The 22657-nt window shown below is 42.4% G+C and overlaps 1 protein-coding gene across 1 annotated transcript in view; it reads right to left on the reverse strand.

Annotated features, from left to right (window-relative positions):
* The window catches only part of LOC124712249 (uncharacterized protein CG3556-like), a 614255-nt gene that overhangs the window by 19872 nt on the left and 571726 nt on the right, over nucleotides 1-22657 (reverse strand). Inside the window, exon 9 of the mRNA XM_047242544.1 lies at nucleotides 17030-17228. Within this exon, the coding sequence (XP_047098500.1) occupies nucleotides 17030-17228 (199 nt within the window). The remainder of the gene's footprint in view (nucleotides 1-17029; nucleotides 17229-22657) is intronic.

A 22657-nucleotide genomic window follows, 5' to 3' on the forward strand; every position in this document is an offset into this window, starting at 1 on the left:
ATCAGTGGAATATTTCCCGAATGGCTGAAATATGCTGAAGTTAAGCCACTGTTTAAGAAGGGAGATAAAGAAATAGCATCAAATTTCCGTCCAATTTCACTGTTGCCAGCATTCTCAAAAATTTTCGAAAAAGTAATGTACAGTCGTCTTTATAACCATCTTATCTCAAATAACATACTGTCAAAGTCACAGTTTGGATTTCTAAAAGGTTCTGATATTGAGAAGGCTATCTACACTTACAGTGAAAATGTACTTAATTCATTAGACAAAAAATTGCAGGCAACTGGTATATTTTGTGATCTGTCAAAGGCATTTGACTGTGTAAATCACAATATCCTTTTAAGTAAACTAGAATATTATAGTGTAACAGGAAATGCTGCAAAATGGTTCAAATCTTATATCTCTGGCAGGAAACAAAGGGTGTTATTAGGAAAGAGACATGTATCAAGCTATCAGGCATCATCCAACTGGGAACTAATTACATGTGGGGTCCCACAAGGTTCCATTTTGGGGCCCTTACTTTTTCTTGTGTATATCAATGACCTTTCATCAGTAACATTACCAGATGCCAAGTTTGTTTTGTTTGCTGATGATACAAACATTGCAATAAATAGCAAATCAAGTGTAGTCTTAGAAAGATCAGCCAATAAAATATTTGTGGACATTAATCACTGGTTCCTAGCCAATTCTTTGTCACTAAACTTTGAAAAAACACACTACATGCAGTTCAGAACTTGTAAGGGGTGTCCCAAGAGTATATGTCTAACATATGATGACAAGAAGATAGAAGAAGTGGACGGTGTTAAATTCTTGGGATTACAGCTTGATAATAAATTCAACTGGGAGGAGCACACCACAGAACTGCTGAAGCGTCTTAACAAATCTCTGTTTGCAATGCGAATTTTGTCAGACATAGGGGATATAAAAATGAAAAAGCTGGCATACTATGCTTACTTTCATTCCATAATGTCATATGGGATTATTTTCTGGGGTAATTCATCAAGCCAAGCTAAAGTTTTCCGGGCACAAAAACGTGCAGTAAGAATTATATGTGGTGTGAACTCAAGAACATCCTGCAGAAGCCTGTTTAGGGAACTAGGGATACTAACTACAGCTTCCCAATATATTTATTCCTTAATGAAATTTGTCATTAAAAATATATCACTTTTTCAAACCAACAGCTCAATTCATGGAATCAATACTAGAAATAAGAATAATCTTCACAAGGATTTAAAGTCACTTAGTCTTGTACAAAAAGGTGTGCATTATTCAGGAACACACATTTTCAATAACTTGCCAGCAGCCATAAAAAACTTAACAACCAATGAAATTCAGTTTAAGAGAAGCCTAAAGGATTTATTGGTGGCCAACTCCTTCTACTCCATTGATGAATTTCTTAGGAAAACCAACTGATTTGTATATAAGTACAACATAACTTCTGCACAATTTCAGTGCAGTAATGTGTTCACTGAAAATTTGTGTGTGTGTGTGTGTGTGTGTGTGTGTGTGTGTGTGTGTGTGTGTGTGTGTGCTTGTGTGTGTGTAAGTGTGTAAGTATAATCTAACTTCTGCACCATTTCAGTGCAGTAATGTGTTCATTGTAAATAAGTATTACAGTAGTTGTATTACATGTTTCTTACCTTATAAATAAATAAAAAACTTTTTTATTTTAAATTCAGTGCAATAGTATTTGTAAAATGACTCTTAGTGTTCATTAAAAAATGACGATCATTCCACTTGGGACCTGTGGAATGGTACATTAGCTTATTTGTTTTAGTTGTAAATATTTGTCATGTATTGTTGTTTTTCTGACATGTTCCACATCCTGGAGAACCTCCTCACTACGGATCAATTGGAATGAAAGTAAATCTAATCTAATCTAATCTAATCTTAACAGGTCACCCATCATCCTAATTGTTAAATGTCGGTCTGATTTCACAAGAGCACGCGTTCGACGTTCTCATCGATTTTTGACGTTGAAGGTCTCCCTGAGGGAGGTTCATCTTCAATGTATTCTCGACCTTTCAAATATGATTTGTAACAGCGAAAAGCTTGTGCTCTTGATAAGGAATGTTCCCCACAGCCTGTTTTAACTTTTCAAAGGTCACACTCATGGATTCCTCACGTTTAACACAAAACTGGATTGCTTAACGTTGCTCTAAATTTGGCTGTTCCATTTTCGTAACACAAAACAAAGACACAACTTCACTGACGGCGTTCTCAGAAATCACGTGATGGCTGTACGGAGCTGAAATTTCGGGCTGAGCATCTGGAAGGGATGAACACAGAAGTGGAACAGCAGATCACTCGAAGTGCTATAAGTCTCATTACTTTGCTCACACACCTCGTATGCCCTATGAACGTTTTCTGTTTCAGATAGTCAGGATGTATCGAAAACGCGTCGACAGTGGTCCTGTAACACCGAAAACGCAGATAAAATACCTTCAGCACCATCCAAAATTTTTCGCCGTTTAATATCCGTTGGTAACTTGTGCTGCACGTCTAATTCTGAACCTGTAGGCTTTGTTACAGAAACTATATTTAATGTGTAATGGGTGTAACAGTATATTTATTTGTGAATGTATATAATTGGTCGTAATTATATTGTAAATTGCTGGAGACGACTCGTGGTTCTCAACCAGCCGCAGCGTCAGTAGCAGTTCATCATTGTCGCCGGCTACATTCTTCGTCGTCCGCATGGCTACAACATCGTGAGAATGTTAAGTAATATTATACAGGAATTACACGGTGCCATTTCTTTCACAAACTTTAATAAGTTTCTTCGATAATAAACTTATAAGGCAGATGCGTTGTCATTGCCCTCAGACGCTACTACCAAGAAGGGCCCCTTTCCTTTCCATACAATCACCGAGTGTCGGAAACATGTGAAAATTAATCAACTACTTACTACCAGCTTTGTTTGTTTGCTAATGACCGGTTTCAGACTAAATTTTGCTGCCTCAGGAACTGTTAATTATTGTATTCCATAACAGAGGCTTTACCCATTTCAGATTTTGAGCACTATCTTCAGTCACTTGAAGCAACGTAAAATTTCGCTGGAAAAACTTATAACTAAAGATATATTAAAAATTAAGAGTGCATAATTTCATTTATTCTGTACTTAGCTTAGCGATTAACTTCTTGTGGCTTGGTACGTATTTTCTTGTTGTTATGTTAAAAGTAAAATCAGTTGCTCTTTGCTTAAAGTAAATTCAATTTAGTCTTTCAATAATCAAAAGCAATTTGCTTACTTTTTTCTAAATTTTGCATTACGATAAGCTGAGGTCACTGATAGTCATGTTTTCGTAATGTTTCATTTACAGACAGTCATTTATTTAACCAGTAACTTCATTTAACTTTGATTTCAAAAGTTAGCATTTCTGATTAAGTAAATGCAAAAGCAGTGCCTTCTGATTCGTTTATTTTATCATAAACTAATGCGTTGTGGAAAAGCGTAGCCTTTTATTGTCACGCCAGTGACTATTTGCTTAGTTTTGTTTGCCATTACCTTCCTTATGATTCTAGAGATTCATTATCCTAGTGGGCTGGCGATCGTTTAATATCCCTTTTTTGAAAATCAGTATTATTTTATATTAAATATTAAGTGGTACGCTAACCCCACTGTGTGGTTCGTGAGCGATCACACTGAATTTCCACCCATTTCCAAATTATCATCAGTATTTAAGTTAACAACAGATTTATCCTTCCGAAGGGTCTATTGTGTACTATCCTCCCACTAGCTGGTATTATTTTCCTTCGCCAACGATAGCGTTACTCACTGTAAAATTTCATTCGGCATACGCGATCACGGTTAGTTACATCGCAGTCCACTAGGCCGATTAGGAAGGGGGGAGGTTACAGTACGTTTTGTTATAATAAACTGTAAAGTAATAACAGATCGTAGTTAAACCACAAATAGCACGTGTTCCTGGTGATGTAGTGGATAGATATGCCGAGTTTAGACGTGTGATATATCTGATTTGCCGGTCCGCGTCATGTCGCTTCTAATATTTTCTTTTTATCTTCACGCGTCTAAAAGATTCTGGGGCCGTATTATAAACTTAATAAACGTATGTACTGTAATATTCGTTGTTATGTACATATAAGAGCGCTCTCCACCAGGTGAGATTTCTCATTGTCAATAATTTACAAATACAGCATGAAACACGCAGATGGCAGTAACTATCCAAAACACGGTGATTATCTGGTGAAACAAACAAGATAAATTTGAGAAGAGCTGAAAGGTAACTTAGTCTCGGCCATCTACGAAGCATAAAAGAAAAATTACAATTTACTTATTTTTGTAGCCTTCTTTTCCAAATAAGGACATCTTTAATTAAAGTACATTTGCAGATGAATTGTATTCCGGTACCGGTAGGCGGATGTTCCGTCGTTGTTGTGTTTACTTTCGAGTGCAAAGGAAGACGTTAATTCGTTTCGCAGTCAATTGTATTTTTTGCACAAATTAGAACGTATTTCGCAAAGTCCACGAAACTTTTTTATTCCTAGCGTTTCATCCAGAACTGCGCTGGACGTTTTCAAAAGCGTTGCTCCTCGGTGGAGGAACAACGCCTCTGAAGATGTTCAACACAGATTTGGACGAGACGTTAGGAATAGAAGAGTTTCTTGGACCACGATCTCATTCCCCGAAACATTTACCAGCAGCAAAGTCATCCAGCCGTGAAAGCCTTAATTCTATCAAACTTCACAATACAAGAAAACTTTTATCATTGGGACTGTTTTTAAGTGCTTTTTGTAATACATCTTTAAATAACGAGCATGAAGTTTGCAAGCTCTCATTTTCAAAGAAAGAAAAGGTAGCAGTAGTTTCCAAAATTGCATGAACGTTCCAATTTAATAAGATGTTGTTAATAAGATGTTAATGAGTTGTCGCTTTAATTCGTGTGCAAGAATGGCTAGCACAGTGACAACGATACTCCGTATTTGCAATGTTTTATCGACTTCACAAGAGCGTTATGGTATTACTACATTTATTATTCTGATGTATAAAGCACGTATAATTTTGTACACGTAACTAGACTACGTTACGTATAGGTCTAGAAATGAATAAATATAACAATTAAAAGGAAGTCAATAAACATGTCAAAGCGAATAAGATGAGGCAAGGTATGACTTCCTCACTGGCATGCAACTTATACATACGTTTACACTTTTTGATTCTAGTGAGGCACAAGCAATAATTGTGCATTTGCAGACAGCATTTCTGAAATGTACATAACGTGCTTAGCTACACATTACTGTAATGCTCAGAAATATTTAAATTTTGAAAACGGCAACCACTCACGGCAGCAAGTATACCAGATGTGGGCTTCGTTGCACGAGAGGTTCACCGCGCTCAGACTCAGTACAACCACAAAGGACGATGGACATCACTAACAGTCGAAACTTGACGTGGACACGTCATACTGGCATTAGAGAGAGATATCACCGTGTTGAATCTAACGTCTCCCTAAGTGCCTCCCCAAAGGGATTGGCCGACAGATATACTTGTCAGGAGGAGGGCAGAAGGGCTGGAGATGGTCGAGTTTGGCTAATAACACACGGTGCGTGCGGTCAATAGTCCTTTGTGTCCACTGTGAAAGCATGCGGCCGACTAACGGAAATGTTAAAACCACAGTCACATTCGAAAAGGTACGAAGCAGCACAGCTATGTTACAGTTATGTATAACACACTTAAGGTCTCGTCGAGATTAAAAACATATGCTTATGCTGAACATCATAGTACAACTGGTTTAGGACCTACAGAGCTATAAAAATATATACGAGGTGAACATTAATAAAACCGACGAACTGCAGGAACGGATTTCTGACTAGAAATTGAGGAAAAAGGTCCCATGAACATGTTTCTGGATATGGACGGCGTGCGTTCAGCTACAACAAAAAATGGTTCAAATGGCTCTGAGCACTGTAGGACTTAACTTCTGAGGTCATCAGTCCCCTAGAACTTAGATCTACTTAAACTTAACTAACCTAAGGACATTACACACATCCATGCCCGAGGCAGGATTCGAACCAGCGACCGTAGCGGTCGCGCGGTTCCAGACTGTAGCGTCTAGAACCGCTTGGCCATCTAGGCTGGCTCAGCTACAACAAATCGCCCCGGATCACAGTACGGAGCTGCATCGCATCCGTTCACTCGTCGCATCATAGGCTGCGACACTTTTTCGCACTTTCCGGTGTCTCTCTGAACAGCGTCCCAGACATCGTGAAGACGCTGTTGAAGGGTTTGCATATCAGAAACTGCTTCAGCATAAACGACGCTTCTCAGATGCGCCCAGAGATAAAAATTCAAGGAGTTTAAGTGTGGTGATCTAGCAGGCCATGCTACGGGGTCTCTGCGTCCTACCCAATGTCCGGGGGAGATGCTGAGGTGTTGGCTAACCATAATCCAGAAGTGGGATGGTGCTCCGTCATCTAGAAACCACAAAACCTGTCGTATTTCCAAATTCACATTCTCAAGCAGCTCAGCGAGAATTCCGCTTTAAGTCCAGATACGTCCTCCATCGGGGAGTTGTGGGATAATAACCGGTCCAAATATGTGATGGCCAAGAATCCCTGCCCACACTTTAATGCTGAGCCGATGCTGATGAGACGTCTGAAGCATTCCCCGAGGATTGCCTGTAGCCCCACAGATGACGATTCTTTAGAATGATGATGCCAGTTCTGGTAAGGGTTGCTTCGACAAAGAGACACAAATACGATAACTGTAATGGGCTATTTCAATAATCGTCGACAAAATCCTTCCCGTAGAGGGAAATCCGCTGCTGATAATCCTGGCATTCGCTGTAGCTGATAGGGATAGTAGCGGTTGTCATGCAGGATATACAGAATCGTACTTGCCTAGAGCTCGTAATACGGTTCGCCTTTGTCTGGAGCTTGTACTAGGATACGTCCAATATTCTGTAGAACCCGGTCCTCCAATTTAATGTACGCACAGTCCTTCACCTCCCTGCACGTTCGTCTGACTGAAAACACCGTTCTCACGCAAACGCCACAGAAGGGCTTGAAATATTGTGTGATTGTGGTTGTGTGTGAGGATACCTGTTTTGGTATAGCCGTGCTGTCTCTCTGCCGTTTCCATATCTGCTTGGCCGTACACAAACACCATCCCGGCTTGTTCCCGACATCAATACCGGACTATTCTGCTGCTTATAGTAGTTATAGTAGTCTACGTCGACATCCTGCAACACTCAAGGATCACCCGAATGTTGGTCTGAGGAACTTTCATTCGTCAGTGACATCCACCGCCACAACGATGCATTTCCGGAAACAAGTTCATATGGCTTTTTTTCTCCATTTCCAGTGAGGAATTCGTTCCTGCAGTTTGTCGGTTTTATTAATGTTCATCCAGTGTCTTAAGGTAAATTAAGCAAATTAATATCTATATAGAGCTGATTGGTGACTGAAGAAAATCGTAATGCAAAGCAGAACTCTGAACTCGTACCAAAAGATAGTAATCAATACGTTTAATTTTTGTGTTTTTAGCATTTTTGCTCATATTACATGTAATTTTAGTGAAAAATGTTGCTAATCATAATTAGAAATAAGAAAGCCGAAACAGCATGATGAAGCAGAACTACAAATGAGTCTACTGAAATGCCACCACGTAAAGTGCACTTAATCTAGTTCTAGAAAACTGGCATTTCACCGTATCAAAGAACGTGATCGCAGTTGCGGTAAGCAGACGCCACGAAAGTTCGGTGTGATTGGTTACTACAGACAGAACAGGTGTAGCAATATGTACATGTTGCGACTTTGTTGGAGATGATGCTGGTGGTAATGGTGTAGGTGATGCTATAATATTTTCTTGGTTGTCATATGCCTGACTTTCGCCTAAAGTGATTGGCATTGGCAACCCCTCAGACAGTGCAGCATCACGTGGTTGCGTATGCACAAGGCGTTGCTTCCCCGGACTGCGGAGCCACAACAGGGACGACAGAACAAGCGCCACCAGAGGTCCTTCTCGCCAGAGACCTATTTCTTCCCCCGCATCACGCAAGCGGCAATGGATCGTCACGAATGTCTCCGCGGCCCGGCTATACAGGTCGGTGCACGCTAAAATGTCAGCAGCTCGCTACGCCGAAGCTCTGGGCCAATTCGTACGCCGGCTTTTAACAGCCCATGAGATACCGGTCGCAAACCACCGATACGGACCCACTACTCCACAGCCATATCCAGAGACGTCCCTGTAAGCCAGTTACGCAAACGCTCAACTTCCGTTGTTGGGAATTATCAGCGGGGCGTAGTCTTCACGTCCCCCTACGTTTATTGACTGTGTGTTCCGGGTGTATGCCTGTTAGTGTCTGAGAAGCTGTATTATTTTTTATTGAGAAGAATTGTTTTGTGTGTTACGAGGCGTGTTTTTTAAGTAAGTACCGTTTTTAAATTAAAAAAAGATGTGCTAAGATGTCTCAATAATTTTATTTTTACATGAAAGCCTGTACCTTAATCTACGCACTGACGCTATTACAGTCTGTTTCTTCCTTGTTTACGTTGTGTACTGAGTGTTTAAGATGCCTCTGATAATAGTGAGTCCCGTCGACTGTGAAGTAAAGGCTGTTATAAGATTTCTTAGTGCTAAGGCCTAAAAGTGATCGATATTCATCGTGAGATCTGTGCAGTTTACGGAGAAAACATTATGAGTGATGGAATGGTAAAAAAGTGGGTGAGAGCATTTAAAGGTGGCTCACAGATGTGCATGATGAACAACGGAGTGGGCGTCCTTCGGTCGTTAATGAAAGTTTGGTGCAGGGAGCGGACAATAAGATGAGAGAAAACAGACGCTTTACGATTTCCTCCATGCGGGATGACTTTCCTAATGTTTCTCGTAGTGTTTTGTATGGCATAGTGACCGAGCACTTGAATTACCGAAAATTGTGCGCACGTTGGGTACCGAAAATGTTGACGGATGTGCACAAAACCAAACGTTTAGACAGTGCATTGACTTTCCTTAAGCGGTACCTCAACGACGGTGATGATTTCTTAAGCCAAATTGTTACGGGCGATGAAACATGGATAGTCTACGTCACACCAGAATCAAAGCAACAGTCCATGGAAGTTGAGCAAGGGCATCCTTTTTCCTGCAAGACAATGCTCGTCCACATGTGGCGAATCAGACCAAAGATCTCATCACATCTTTTCGATGGGAAGCTCTAGATCATCCTCCGTACAGCCCTGATCTTGCGCGCAATGACTACCATCTGTTCCTGCACTTGAAGAAACACCTGGGCAGTCAGCATCTTCAAGACGATGTCAAAACAGTAGTGATGCAGTGGTTAACAAGTCAGGCGGAAGACTTCTATGAGGAGGGTATTCAAAAACTGGTACAACATTATGACAGGTGCCTCAATATTGACGAAAATTATGTAGAAAAGTAGATTAACGAACAGGCTTTCATGTAAAAATAAAATTATTGAGATATCTTAGCACGTCTTTTTTTAATTTAAAAACGGTACTTACATAAAAAACACGCCTCGTATTAAATCTCTCTAATGTGGTCGTAATGAACTCCTGATTTTGTTTACCTTTGCTCATAATTGCTTCTCAAGTATCTCCCCGTGAGGATTATAGCAGTGGTGGTGGTGGTGATATTTAAAATGTCTGTTAGTACCTAACAATTGCACCCATTCCCAATAACACACACCACATAAAATCTGGGATTTACCCTCCCTCAGCAGGTGATTGTGTTTTAACTTTAAACCATTTTAAGTGACCTGACTGTGTGTAAATTTTTATAGTGCACAATATTATTTCAGTACTGCACAGATTTGACGACAAATGTTAGTCACAGAGAATTTATTAATAAAACGAGATGCGTGATAAAAAAAACCTAGAATTTTGACACGCATAACACCACTGTAAATTGAAAGAATTTTAAATGTCGATGCGACATATAATTTGAATGTCACTAAGAAACAATAATCTCGATTGTACTGTATGAAAATGTCTTATCAAAGCGGCGGATTCAAAGATACTACAGAAGCTCCTGGAATCCTCCTGTTGGTCTGTAACATGATCCGCAGGTTATCTTGTGGGGCAAGACGAGCTGTATTTATCGCTGTGCTTCGAAAACTCAAGAGGCCCTTAACTTAAGGCTCGTCCAAAGCTCTGTCTGCGTAAATGTCTGCCCTCATCACATCTGCACAAACAGATCATTGCGTGTGAACAAGTGATTTGCGCAGGTGCGAGATGTGCGCGGACCTGGGTTAGAGGATTGAGCGAAACTGCGTAATTCTGTGGATTCAAATCGCATCTGCACAGTCAGATTAGTGCGCGTGGACAAGAGATCGTCGCAAATATGGCGCTAAAACCTGTTTGAGTCAGCTTCAGTCAGCTGTTTCTCGCCTGTGTGTGCTCGGTGTATTTTAAAATGGGAGATACGAGTCTGTGTTCTAGATAGTTCATTGCGTAATTTATCGAAATGTGTAGTAGTGATACATGTTAGTCGGAAATTAAAGCAGAGAATACAGCGGTAGGGAAAAGAAAGAAGCTGCTTATAATTTTTTAACAGACAAATTACGAGCGGTTGACCAAACGGCAAACAGGGAAAAGGTACATAATAAACAAAGTCGTTGGGGACTATCCACCGCAAAGAGTAACAAAATTTAACGCTATTTTGTCGAAAGTCGACATGTTGAGAAATGTGGCTGTTGTACTTAAGGTTATAATTTATATAACAAACAGCTACCAGCCACATGTATGGTTTAAAAAGGTTTATTATCTTCAGACCACGCCAGTTTAACCTGTATGGTCTGAAGATAATAAACCTTTTTAAACCATACATGTGGCTGATAGCTGTTTTTTTATATAAATTATAACCTTAACAAAATTTATTCGATCTGCTGCTTTCACTCCTTACTGTCCTATGCTGTAATGTGAGTTGTTACAGCGTATCAAAAATATTAAAGAACAGTGCAATCAGAATATTGAGTTAATCTGATAATGGAAGATCTTGGCACAGGGTCTTCAGGGACATACCGGTAGTTATTATTACACTACTTTTTCTTTCTAATATAATAAGTGGTTTATAGCAAGAGTGATTTATAGGTAAATTGTAGAAGCCACTACTACAATACTATAAGAAATTTTTTTTCAGATATACTATGAATCCCTTTCTAGAGTTCAGAATGGGACTTTACATTCTGATGCAAAAGTTTCTGGTAGGCTCCGGCAGGAAACATCAAATCTCGACTTAGAAACGAACTTCAGCTCACTGGCCATGTGTATAACTTCTAAGAATGTGTGTGTCTCAGACACTTCTAAAACTGTAAAAATATGACCTGTACCTCTCAGAATTGAGGTACAGTACTTTACTTACCTCCATGAAATCATCCTTCAGGAGAGTACCAATAGCTCACGTGTTCAACACTTGTTTCGAAATTGCAGTAGCAAATTCAAGAGTCTTGTAGCTCTTGTTGCCAGGAATCTTAACATCACCGTCAGCCGCTCATGTGGCGAAATTTTTCTCTTCATACATGGTTTTTTCCGTTTTATACTAGGAGTTACGAGCGTCGAAAGATAATTATACGTGTCTAAAGCCGCGCTCAAACAATTACGCCAGTCGTCAAGTTTGCTCTGCAACTCATGAAGTAAGTTTACGTGCGAAAATTACATTTGCTTAAGCAGTCACTATGTACACCGTTTTGATATCTCTTCCTGTTTCTGGCATGTTGTTCGCTTTTTGTGTTTTGCAACTCAAGTTGCAAACACAGACCGTAACAGAATTTCCGCCATTTGCAAATAAATGAAGTAAACTTTGAGGTTATCATACGAGACTGTAGTCGCTTGCCACTGAAATTTCTTCTGCGTCGACAGATTGCGGGGAGGCAATAGTTATGGGGCTTATCGCTGACACAACCGGTTTACGGTTATTATTCTTTTTTCCCACGCCAGTTTAACCTGTATGTCAAAACCACTCAGAATAACCAGTTTCTGAAATAACCGATTTTCGGTTTTTTTGTTGCTATGTATGTAATACATGTAGAGATCGAACAAAGATGTAAAAATTTTGACTCACAGAGGTTCAAAATTCATAGAATCAAAATATTAAATTATACAGGGTGTTACAAAAAGGTACGGCCAAACTTTCAGGAAACATTCCTCACACACAAAGAAAGAAAATATGTTATGTGGACATGTGTACGGAAACGCTTACTTTCCATGTTAGAGCTCATTTTATTACTTCTCTTCAAATCACATTAATCATGGACTGGAAACACACAGCAACGGAACGTACCAGCGTGACTTCAAACACTTTATTACAGGAAATGTTCAAAATGTCCTCCGCTAGCGAGGACCCTCCGTCGCATCGAATCCCTGATGCGCTGATGCAGCCCTGGAGAATGGCGTATTGTATCACAGCCGTCCACAATACGAGCACGAAGAGTCTCTATATTTGGTACTGGGGTTGCGTAGACAATAGCTTTCAAATGCCCCCATAAATGAAAGTCAAGAGGGTTGAGGTCAGGAGAGCGTGGAGAGCATGGAATCGGTCCGCCTCTACCAATCCATCGGTCCCCGAATCTGTTGTTGAGAAGCGTACGAACACTTCGACTGAAATGTGCAGGAGCTCCATCGTGCATGAACCACATGTTGTGTCGTACTTGTAAAGGTACATGTTCTAGCAGCACACGTAGAGTATCCCGTATGAAATCATGATAACGTGCTCCATTGAGCGTAGGTGGAAGAACATGGGGCCCAATCAAGAAATCACCAACAATGGCTGCCCAAACGTTCACAGAAAATCCGTGTTGATGACGTGATTGCCCAATTGCGTGCGGATTCTCGTCAGCCCACACATGTTGATTGTGAAAATTTACAATTTGATCACGTTGGAATGAAGCCTCATCCGTAAAGAGAACATTTGCACTGAAATGAGGATTGACACATTGTTGGATGAACCATTCGCAGACGTGTACCTGTGGAGGCCAATCAGCTGCTGATAGTGCCTGCACAAGCTGTACATGGTACAGAAACAACTGGTTCTCCCGTAGCACTCTCCATACAGTCACGTGGTCAACGTTACCTTGTACAGCAGCAACTTCTCTGACGCTGACATTAGGGTTATCGTCAATTGCACGAAGAATTGTTTCGTCCATTGCAGGTGTCCTCGTCGTTCCTAGGTCTTCCCCAGTCGCGAGTCATAGGCTGGAATGTTCCGTGTTCCCTAAGACGCCGATCAATTGCTTCGAACGTCTTCCTGTCGGGGCACCTTCGTTCTGGAAATCTGTCTCGATACAAACTTAGCGCGCCACGGCTATTGCCCCGTGCTAATCCATACATCAAATGGGCATCTGCCAACTCCGCATTTGTAAACATTGCACTGACTGCAAAACCACGTTCGTGATGAACACTAAGCTGTTGATGCTACGTACTGATGTGCTTGATGCTAGTCCTGTGGAGCAATGAGCCGCATGTCAACACAAGCACCGAAGTCAAAATTACCTTCCCTCAATTGGGCCAACTGGCGGTGAATCGAGGAAGTACAGTACATACTGACGAAACTAAAATGAGCTCTAACATGGACATTAAGCGTTTCCGGAAACATGTCCACATAATATCTTTTCTTTATTTGTGGGTGAGGAATGTTTCCTGAAAGTTTGGCCGTACCTTTTTGTAACACCCTGTATAGGCAATGAAAGAAAACTTACTTCATGCACCGTTCGCTGCTTTTCTCGAAAACTGGTACGTGGTTAAATAGTACAGAAATCACCAGTATTCTTCTGTTGATTCTAATTCTTTGAAACTCTGTTAAATAAACTATCACTATTTGGGCACTACGACTAGCCCCTACCAAAGAGTGAGATCTGAGGCTGAAGAACTGTATTTTTCATGTTAATTTGTCCGTTTTCAAGGGCTAAAGGCAGATAAAGGCATATTATGTAGACACATGCAGCAGATCAGCAACTTCCTATTTTTACTGCATACAATGACTGAGTTAGCGTGAAGTTTTTGATTTATTACTATAACCATAATTGCTTTCCTCTTTTATTAATTCATAGAAATGGCAGACAAATATTTAATCTCTAAAAGCAAATCAATCATCGTACTCCATCGCTGTGTCACTTCGAAAAAATATTTAAATGTATATTTAAAAAACCGTATAGACAGCCGGAAGCCAAGTCTTGAACACACGCTAGGCCTTGCAAAGCCACGACACACGGCGACAGGGACTTTACTGTCCCAGAAATGCTGTGCCAGTTCTTAGGCAAGCATCTGTTGCTCGTTTCTATCGGCATTGTTATTAAAATAGCACTGATTGGTTTTCCCATTTCACATAATAACGCAATATTTCCAAACCAACGCCAATTGTATGAATAAAAATTACTTCTTTATTTAAGAAAGGTTTATTAAAAAAGAATAGTTTTGGCACTGTTAATACGAGTAAGGCTGCCCGCCCCCGGTAACTGAATTGTCAGCGCGATAGAATGTCAATCCTAGGGGGCCCGGGTTCGATTCCCGGCTGGGTCGGAGATTTTCTCTGGTCAGGGACTGGGTGTTGTCCTAATCATCATCATTTCATCCCCCATCGACACGCAAGTCGCCAAAGTGGCGTCAAATCGAAAGACTTGCACCCGGTGGACGGTCTATCCGATGGGAGGCCGTAGTTACACGACATTTATTTAATATGGCTAATTGATAATTTTCGTCTATCCATAATTGAAACGGGCGACTTGGGACGTCGACTAGTATAATATATGTTAAAAATGACGAAATTCCTCCAGTCGTATTAAGGTGTTGGTTTTATTGGCAACTAGTTTCGATGTTGTTACAACAAATGGTTCCAATGGCTCTGAGCACTATGGGACTTAACTTCTGAGGTCATCAGTCCCCTAGAGCATAGAACTACTTAAACCTAACTAACCTAAGGAGATCACACACATCCATGCCGGAGGCAGGATTCGAACCGGCAACCGTAGCGGTCGCGCGGTTGCAGACTGTAGCGCCTATAACCACTCGGCCAATCCGGACGACATACACGTATGGTTGCTGTCAACAAGTATGGGCCAGAAGATGATGATGTAACAACATCGAAACTAGCTGCCATTAAAACAAACACCTTAATACGGCTGGAGAAATTTCATCATTTCTTAGCATAATTGATAATTTGGTTTTTTTACTTCGTTATTGTAAAAAAATAAAATGAAAAGATCTGTTATAACCGAGACCATTCAAATACAGAAAAATACTACGTATTCAGAACTGAAATACCGGTATCGGTTTTATCGGTCGGTTTTTTCCACCCCTAGCGAACAGCAAGTTGGAAGTTGTAAATTTTTAGACAACACAGTTGTGTGGAGGTAGCAGCGATTGGTTTACTTATAATCAATCAATCAAAATGACTGTCACAAACGCGATATTTATTTTGTCGCGAACCGGTTTCAACCAGCGATGGGGACATCTTCAGGGCAATTTACACCATTTGGTCGCTCGCTGGAGTTGTCACCCTGCCTGAGGTATGACTTTTGAGGTTATTTTATTGAGGTTCTAATAATTGTACCATAACGGCCTGTAACGGCCTTGCCTAAAATCAAAATACCTGTTTGCACACCTTACACCATTTGGCATAAATACATATTCTCTACAAGCGTCCCTAAATTGACTCACTAATTGCTCCAAATTAGGCTTACAATACCACAATTCTTCCAACACTAAAACAGCTACAGAATAATTAATCTTGTTGCCATAAAAGGTAATAGCAAGTTCAAAAATGGTTCAAATGGCTCTGAGCACTATGGGATTCAACTGCTGAGGTCATTAGTCCCCTAGAACTTAGAACTAGTTAAACCTAACTAACCTAAGAACATCACAAACATCCATGCCCGAGGCAGGATTCGAACCTGCGACCGTAGCGGTCTTGCGGTTCCAGACTGCAGCGCCTTTAACCGCACGGCCACTTCGGCCGGCGTAATAGCAAGTTCATCAGACCTCTGTTGACTATTAGGAACAAGGAAGGCGAGGCGTAGGTCGTCCAGATAATTGCGAATATGATCCCAGTTGGCATAAAAAACCTCCAACGCAGACATTAGCTGTAAACAAATACTTTTATTCAGAACGTTACATTACCTTTCCTCTTACAAAATGCCATATACACTATTTCTTGCAATAAACGTGACATATTTAACTTCACTCTGAACATTATCATTATTTTCGGGTTCATCACCGGCAGTCTGTAGGCCAATATAAAAAGGATTTGTCCCTTGAAACAACCTATTTTTAACTTTACACTCCTTTTCAAGAGCAGTCCAAGATTTAACTTTCGTCATATCTGCACTTTGTTCTGGCTTAGAATACGTTACAAACTTAAATCTATTTCTTCTAGTATATTTACGCCAAGGTACACCAGATGCCTTCTGAGGGTTCAAATCAGAAGCTCCCATTTTATTGCTACATGCTATAGGTACTTTCTCCAATGCACCCTTGTCTTCAAAAATCTTCTTGTTAGCTTTATCATCAAGAGTTAGCCTTTCAATCCTAACATAACCCTATACACATATGTTGCAATTTTATTAATAATTACAGAGCCATATTTGTTACCTAAAAATTTAAATTCATCGGTAATATTGTAATCCTGCAATGTTCCAAAATTCTTGGCTTTCTCATCATGCTTCTCAATAACGGCCATTTTACCATACTCAGAGCGTACACTGTCTCAGCGCACAGGCAGGGTGACAACTTCAGCGAGCGATCAAATGATGTAAATTGCCTTGAAGATGACCCCATCGCGGGTTGAAACCGGTTGGCGACAAAATAAATAACGCGATTGTGACCATCATTTTGATTGATTGGAACTCGTGTCGTGTGAATATACCACCGTTGCAGAGATCTATTGCGTGACAGATATTTGCGCAGATAAATGAGCAGACAGATCGGTACGTGTCGACGGGCCTTTACGGGAGTGAATGTATGTGCAGTGGCGTCTTGCACACCAGTGGCGGCCGGCTTGCCGTGTAGCAGGTGTGAAGTGGCGGGGTGTAGTTGCGGAGTCGGCCGGCTGCAGTGTTTTTACCTGGGGGCAGGCGGTGCGGCGCGCAGCCCACGTCGCGCAGCGAGGCCAGTCCCCGGGGGCTGAGGGCGAGCAGCGCGTCCGCCGTGGAGGCGACGCTGCCGCCGAACGAGCCGTCGGCCGCCTGCTCGGACACCAGCGCCGCCACCGCGCTCGTCCGGTTCCACGAGGCGCCCGCCTCCGCGTCCGCCGCATCCAGCGCCTGTGCGCACGTGTACATGCCGATCAAAACCACCGCAACCAGTCTCGCATTAAGTAAACATATTCAAGGTGACCTGCAATTCAACAAGACAAAGATCAGGCTAAAAGCCCTAAAACTGCGGTGTCCACACTTTTAGCTTACCTGGGTCTAAAGCTGTAAAACTACCGTAGGCTACCGTAGACTATCGTAAGTGAGGATAGACTACGGTAGTTTACTAGTACACTACTGGCCATTAAAATTGCTACACCACGAAGATGACGCGCTACAGACGCGAAATTTAACAGACAGGAAGAAGATGCTGTGATATGCAATTCACACACGGTTGGCGCCGGTGGCGACACCTACAACGTGCCGACGTGAGGAAAGTTTCCAACCGATTGCTCATACACAAACAGCAGTTGGCCGGCGTTGCCTGGTGAAACGTTGTGATGCCTCGTGTAAGGAGGAGAAATGCGTACCATCACGTTTCCATCTGTGATAAAGATCGAATTGTAGCCTATCGAGATTGCGATTTATCGTATCGCGACATTGCAGCTCGCGTTGGTCGAGATCGAATGACTGTTAGCAGAATATGGAATCGGTGGTTCAGGAGCGTAATACGGAACGCCGTGCTGGATCCCAACGGCCTCGTATCACTAGCAATCGAGATGACAAGCATCTTATCCGCATGGCTGTAACGCATCGTGCAGCCACGTCTCGATCCCAGAGTCAACACATGGCGACGTTTGCAAGACAACAAGCATCTGCACGAACAGTTCGGCCACGTTTGCAGCAGCATGGACTGTCAGCTAGGAGACCGTGGCTGCGGTTACCCTTGACGCTGCATCACAGACAGGAGCGCCTGCGATGGTGTACTCAACGACGAATCTGGGTGCACGAATGGCAAAACGTCATTTTTTCGGATGAATCGAGGTTCTGTTTACAGCATCATGATGGTCGCATCCGTGTTTGGCTACATCGCCATGAACGCACATTGGAAGCGTGTATTCGTCATCGCTATACTGGCGTATCACCCGGCGTGATAGTGTAGGGTGCCACTGCTTACACGTCTCGGTCACCTCTTGTTCACATTGAAGGCACTTTGAATAGTGGACGTTACATTTCAGATGTGTTACGACCCGTGGCTCTGCCCATCATTCGATCCCTGCGAAACCCTACATTTCAGCAGGATAATGCACGACCGCATGTTGCAGGTCCTGTACGGGCCTTTCTGGATACAGAAAATGTTCGACTGTTGCCCTGGCCAGCACATTCTCCAGATCTCTCACCAATTGAAAACGTCTTGTCAATGGTGGCCGAGGAACTGGTTCGTCACAATACGGCAGTCACTACTCTTGATGAACTGTGGTATCGTGTTGAAGCTGCATGGGCAGCTGTACCTGTACACACCATCCAAGCTCTGTTTGACTCAATGCCCAGGCGTATCAAGGCCAGAGGTGGTTGTTCTGGGTATTGATTTCTCAGGATCTAGGTACCCAAATTGCGTGAAAATGTAATCACATGTCAGTTCTAGTATAATATATTTGTCGAATGAATACCCGTTTATCATCTGCATTTCTTCTTGGTGTAGGAATTTTAATGGCCAGTAGTGTAATTTTAGTCAGTTAAGTGGTACCCGTATTACCTGTACGTTAGATGTGTTGAATACCTATTGGGCGTTACCTCATAACTATCTCTTTCTTTACGTATGCGATCAGTTTCTTATTACACTGAACAGCGAAAGATACTGCTACACCGGCCTGAAATCATGTAGGACCCCCGCGAGTACGCTGAAGTGCCGCAACACGACGTGGCATGGACTCGACTAATGACTGAAGCTGTGCTGGACGGAATCTAAACCATGAATCCTGCTGGGCTGTCCATAAATCCGTTAGAGTTCGAGGCGGTGGAGATCTCGTCTGAACAGCACGTTGCAAGGCATCCCAGATATATAAGTCCGCAGGCTTTCCAGGCCGTTGTCACTAAAGTTAAATTCTTCTGGGTTGTCAGGGCGCATCATATTTCCTCTAAAATAATAGGCGTTTTGACCCCTTAGACATTGAAGGCAAATGGCGATGACAGTTGTTCAATCGACATGCCTTTTAGGCGGAATATTAATTATACTAATAAGAATGACGAGGAACCGCCTTCTAACTCCGTTAGGCTACCGTTTGTTTTTTTCCGAAGAAAAACGGACGCACTTAATTTTCTCCACAATGCAAGAGTCTATCAAGTGAGATGCGGCAGCAGCAAAGTGCATAGAAGCGAAACGGGAAGAACTGTTGAAGAACGCATTAAGCAACGCGAAAGGCACACACGGCTAATACAAAGTCTAAAATCTGCAGTAGTGGAACGTCATGAGACCTGTCGCTCTGACATCGATTTTAATAACGTGCGTGTGCTGGCAAAGGTAACAAAGACATATAGAGGAAAGGTCCGAGAAGAGGTTGAAATTTCCAAAAATGCATGTAATTTCAATAGAGAGCACGGCTAAAGGCTTCCGGCATCGTTGGTCCCCGCCATCAAGGAACTGAATATGCCGGCGCGGTACGAGAGCAACATAACAACGCGCTGCAAGACACCTAGGCTGACAGTAATATTTTGGATAAACATCCCCCCTCTTTTGCTCTGTCCCTTTCGCATCTAGCCAATGACGACGGCCAAACAATAGCAGTAGCAGGAATTTCAACCAATAAACCTTCTCGAGCGTAAATGTGGAATAGTGCCTTTCTGTCCAATGACGATGAGCAGCCAATAGTATCCACAAGAGTTTAGCCAATAACGCTCCTCCTTCTGCATCAGCGCGGGAATATTAGCCCATGACGATGGCCCACCAATGGTAGCCACAAGAATTTTAACCAATGCTCCAACTTCCTCAGCACTCACACGGGAAAACTCCCCTTTATAAGAGAACGCGACACTGGTCTCTGACAATGTTCTAGCAGTAGTTGGTACCGGAAGATCCTGAAGAACACCCCAGCATAGAGGAAATACGACGCTTCCTAATCATCCCTGTTACGCTCAAACGTGTTCTTGTCAGGGGAGTTGTGGCCAGAAGTATTGTTTAAGATCAGAACAGCGTTCCTGGAGCCACTCTGTAGCAATTCTGGACGTGTGGGGTGTCGCACTGTCCTGTTGGAATTGTCCAAGTCCGTCTGAATGCACAGTGGACGTGAATGGATGCAGGTGATCAGATAGGCTGCTTACGTACGCTTCACCTGTAGGAGTTGTATCTGGACGTATCAGAGATCCCATATCACTCCAACTGCACACGCCCCACGCCATCACAGAGCCTCCACCTGCTGACATGCAGTGTCCATGGATTCATGAGGCTGTCTCCACACACGTACGCGTCCATCCGCTCGATACAATTTGAAACGAGACTCCTCCGAGCAAGCAACAAGTTTCCAGCCATCAACAGTCCAATGTCGGTGTTGACAGATGCAGGGGAGGCGTAAAGCTGTGTGTTGTGCAGAGATCAAGAGTACAGGAGTGGGCTTTCGGGTCTGAAAGCCCACATCGATGATGTTTCGTTGAATGGTTCGCACGCTGACACTTGTCGATGGCCCGGCATTTAAATCTTCAGCAATTTGCGGAAGCTTTGCACTTCTGTGGCTTTGAACGGTTCTCTACAGTCTTCGTTGGTCCCGTTCTGGCAGAATGTTTTTCCGGGAATAGCGATGTCGGAGATTTGATGTTTTATCGGATTCCTGATATTCAGGGCACACTCATGAAATGGTCATACTGGAAAATCCCCCTCTGACATGCTGTGTCCCATAGCTCATGCGCCATTTATAACAACACGTTCGAACTCACTTAAATCTTGATAACCTGCCATTGCAGCAGCAGTAACCGATCCAGCAATTGTGCCAGAAACTTGTTGTCTTCTATAGGCGTTGCCGACGGCAGCGTCGTACTTTGCCTGTTGACAGATCTCTGTATTTGAATACGCATGCCTAGACCAGTTTCTTTGGCGCTTCAGTGTAAGGAGGCGTAGATTACGGTTCTTTTCCTAGTAGCTTTGCTCAGTTAATGTGTTACCGGTAATACCTGTACGTTAGGTGTGTTGTATACCAATCGGTGGTTACCTCTTAACGATCGCTTTCTTTATGTGTCTGATCAGTGCCTTACTAGATTCACCTAAAATCCAGAAATGGTGTACCATCTAGAAACTGAATGAGGATATATTAAGGGTCAGGTAACCTACTGAACATTTCTGTTCTACATAGTTTTGCTCCTGTCTGTTACTTAAAAGTAAACCGTATTTAAAAATGGTTCAAATGGCTCTGAGCACTGTAGGACTTAACTTCTGAGGTCATCAGTCCCCTAGAACTTAGATCTACTTAAACCTAACTAACCTAAGGACATTACACACATCCATGCCCGAGGCAGGATTCGAACCTGCGACCGTAGCGGTCGCGCGGTTCCAGACTGTAGCGTCTAGAACCGCTCGGCCATCTCGGCCGGCAAACCGCATTTATAGCAAGATTGAAATTGTAAGCGTTTAATTCAGATTTTATATGAAAAGTGTTGATCTGTAACGTGAAACAGAGGGCGATTATAATAAAAAAATAAATAAAGTAACACATTTGTCATATAGTGCTAGAAAACGAAATTTCCTCAACAAAAAGGTAAAAGAACTCAAAACAAGAAATACATCAAACATCGCTTCAGTACTTCATCGAAGTTACATAAAGCATGCTGGAACGTTTTATTTTAGTTTTGACTTGAGTATGGCTGCTCTAAATTCGGACCATTGCTTTTCGCAGGGTACGTATACTGCCTGTGATAGCTTCATTCTGATGAAGGCACCCTCAGTTGGTGTCGAAAGCTAGGTCAATGTACCATACAGTAATTTGCAACCGGTTGAGTGTATAATCGTATCTTCCTTTGTTGCTGATCGATGAGGGGATACGAAACAAAAAAGGCCTAATGAACTTATGTCCGGAAATGCATGGTTTCTATGCCAGAGAAAATTTATTCAATCATACTTTGTTACAGAGACTGCGGTCTAGTATGCGCTGTACCATGTAGCCACAGGTACCGTACGCATGGTTTCCTTCTAGAGTGTGGTACTGTGCCTAATATGTCACGTCCTAGCGCCTTCGTCTGCCATAATACTTGGTAATGTTATGTCCGATTTACTTCTCTTGCAGAGTCACCTTGTGGTGGATGTGATACAGCGTTGTACACAATGGTTCCGTATTATAATCGAGAGCTTGCCGACATGGTATTTACTTACGGAAAGGCAAATGGGAACGGCTGGCGGGCAGCAAGGTTGTATTAGGACAACAACCACAGCATCCTATGCTTGTAACAGTTTTTCGCTGTTTGTCTGAGACAGGAAGAAGGAAATCATGAAGGACGTACCCGAAATGTTCTGACACCAGGTTGGGAGGAGATGTGATTAACACTGTGGAAGGCGACCACCGTGCCAGGCAGCTGGCCCG

Source organism: Schistocerca piceifrons, chromosome 8, assembly GCF_021461385.2.
Source record: "Schistocerca piceifrons isolate TAMUIC-IGC-003096 chromosome 8, iqSchPice1.1, whole genome shotgun sequence".
NCBI classification, from domain to species: Eukaryota; Metazoa; Arthropoda; class Insecta; order Orthoptera; family Acrididae; genus Schistocerca; species Schistocerca piceifrons.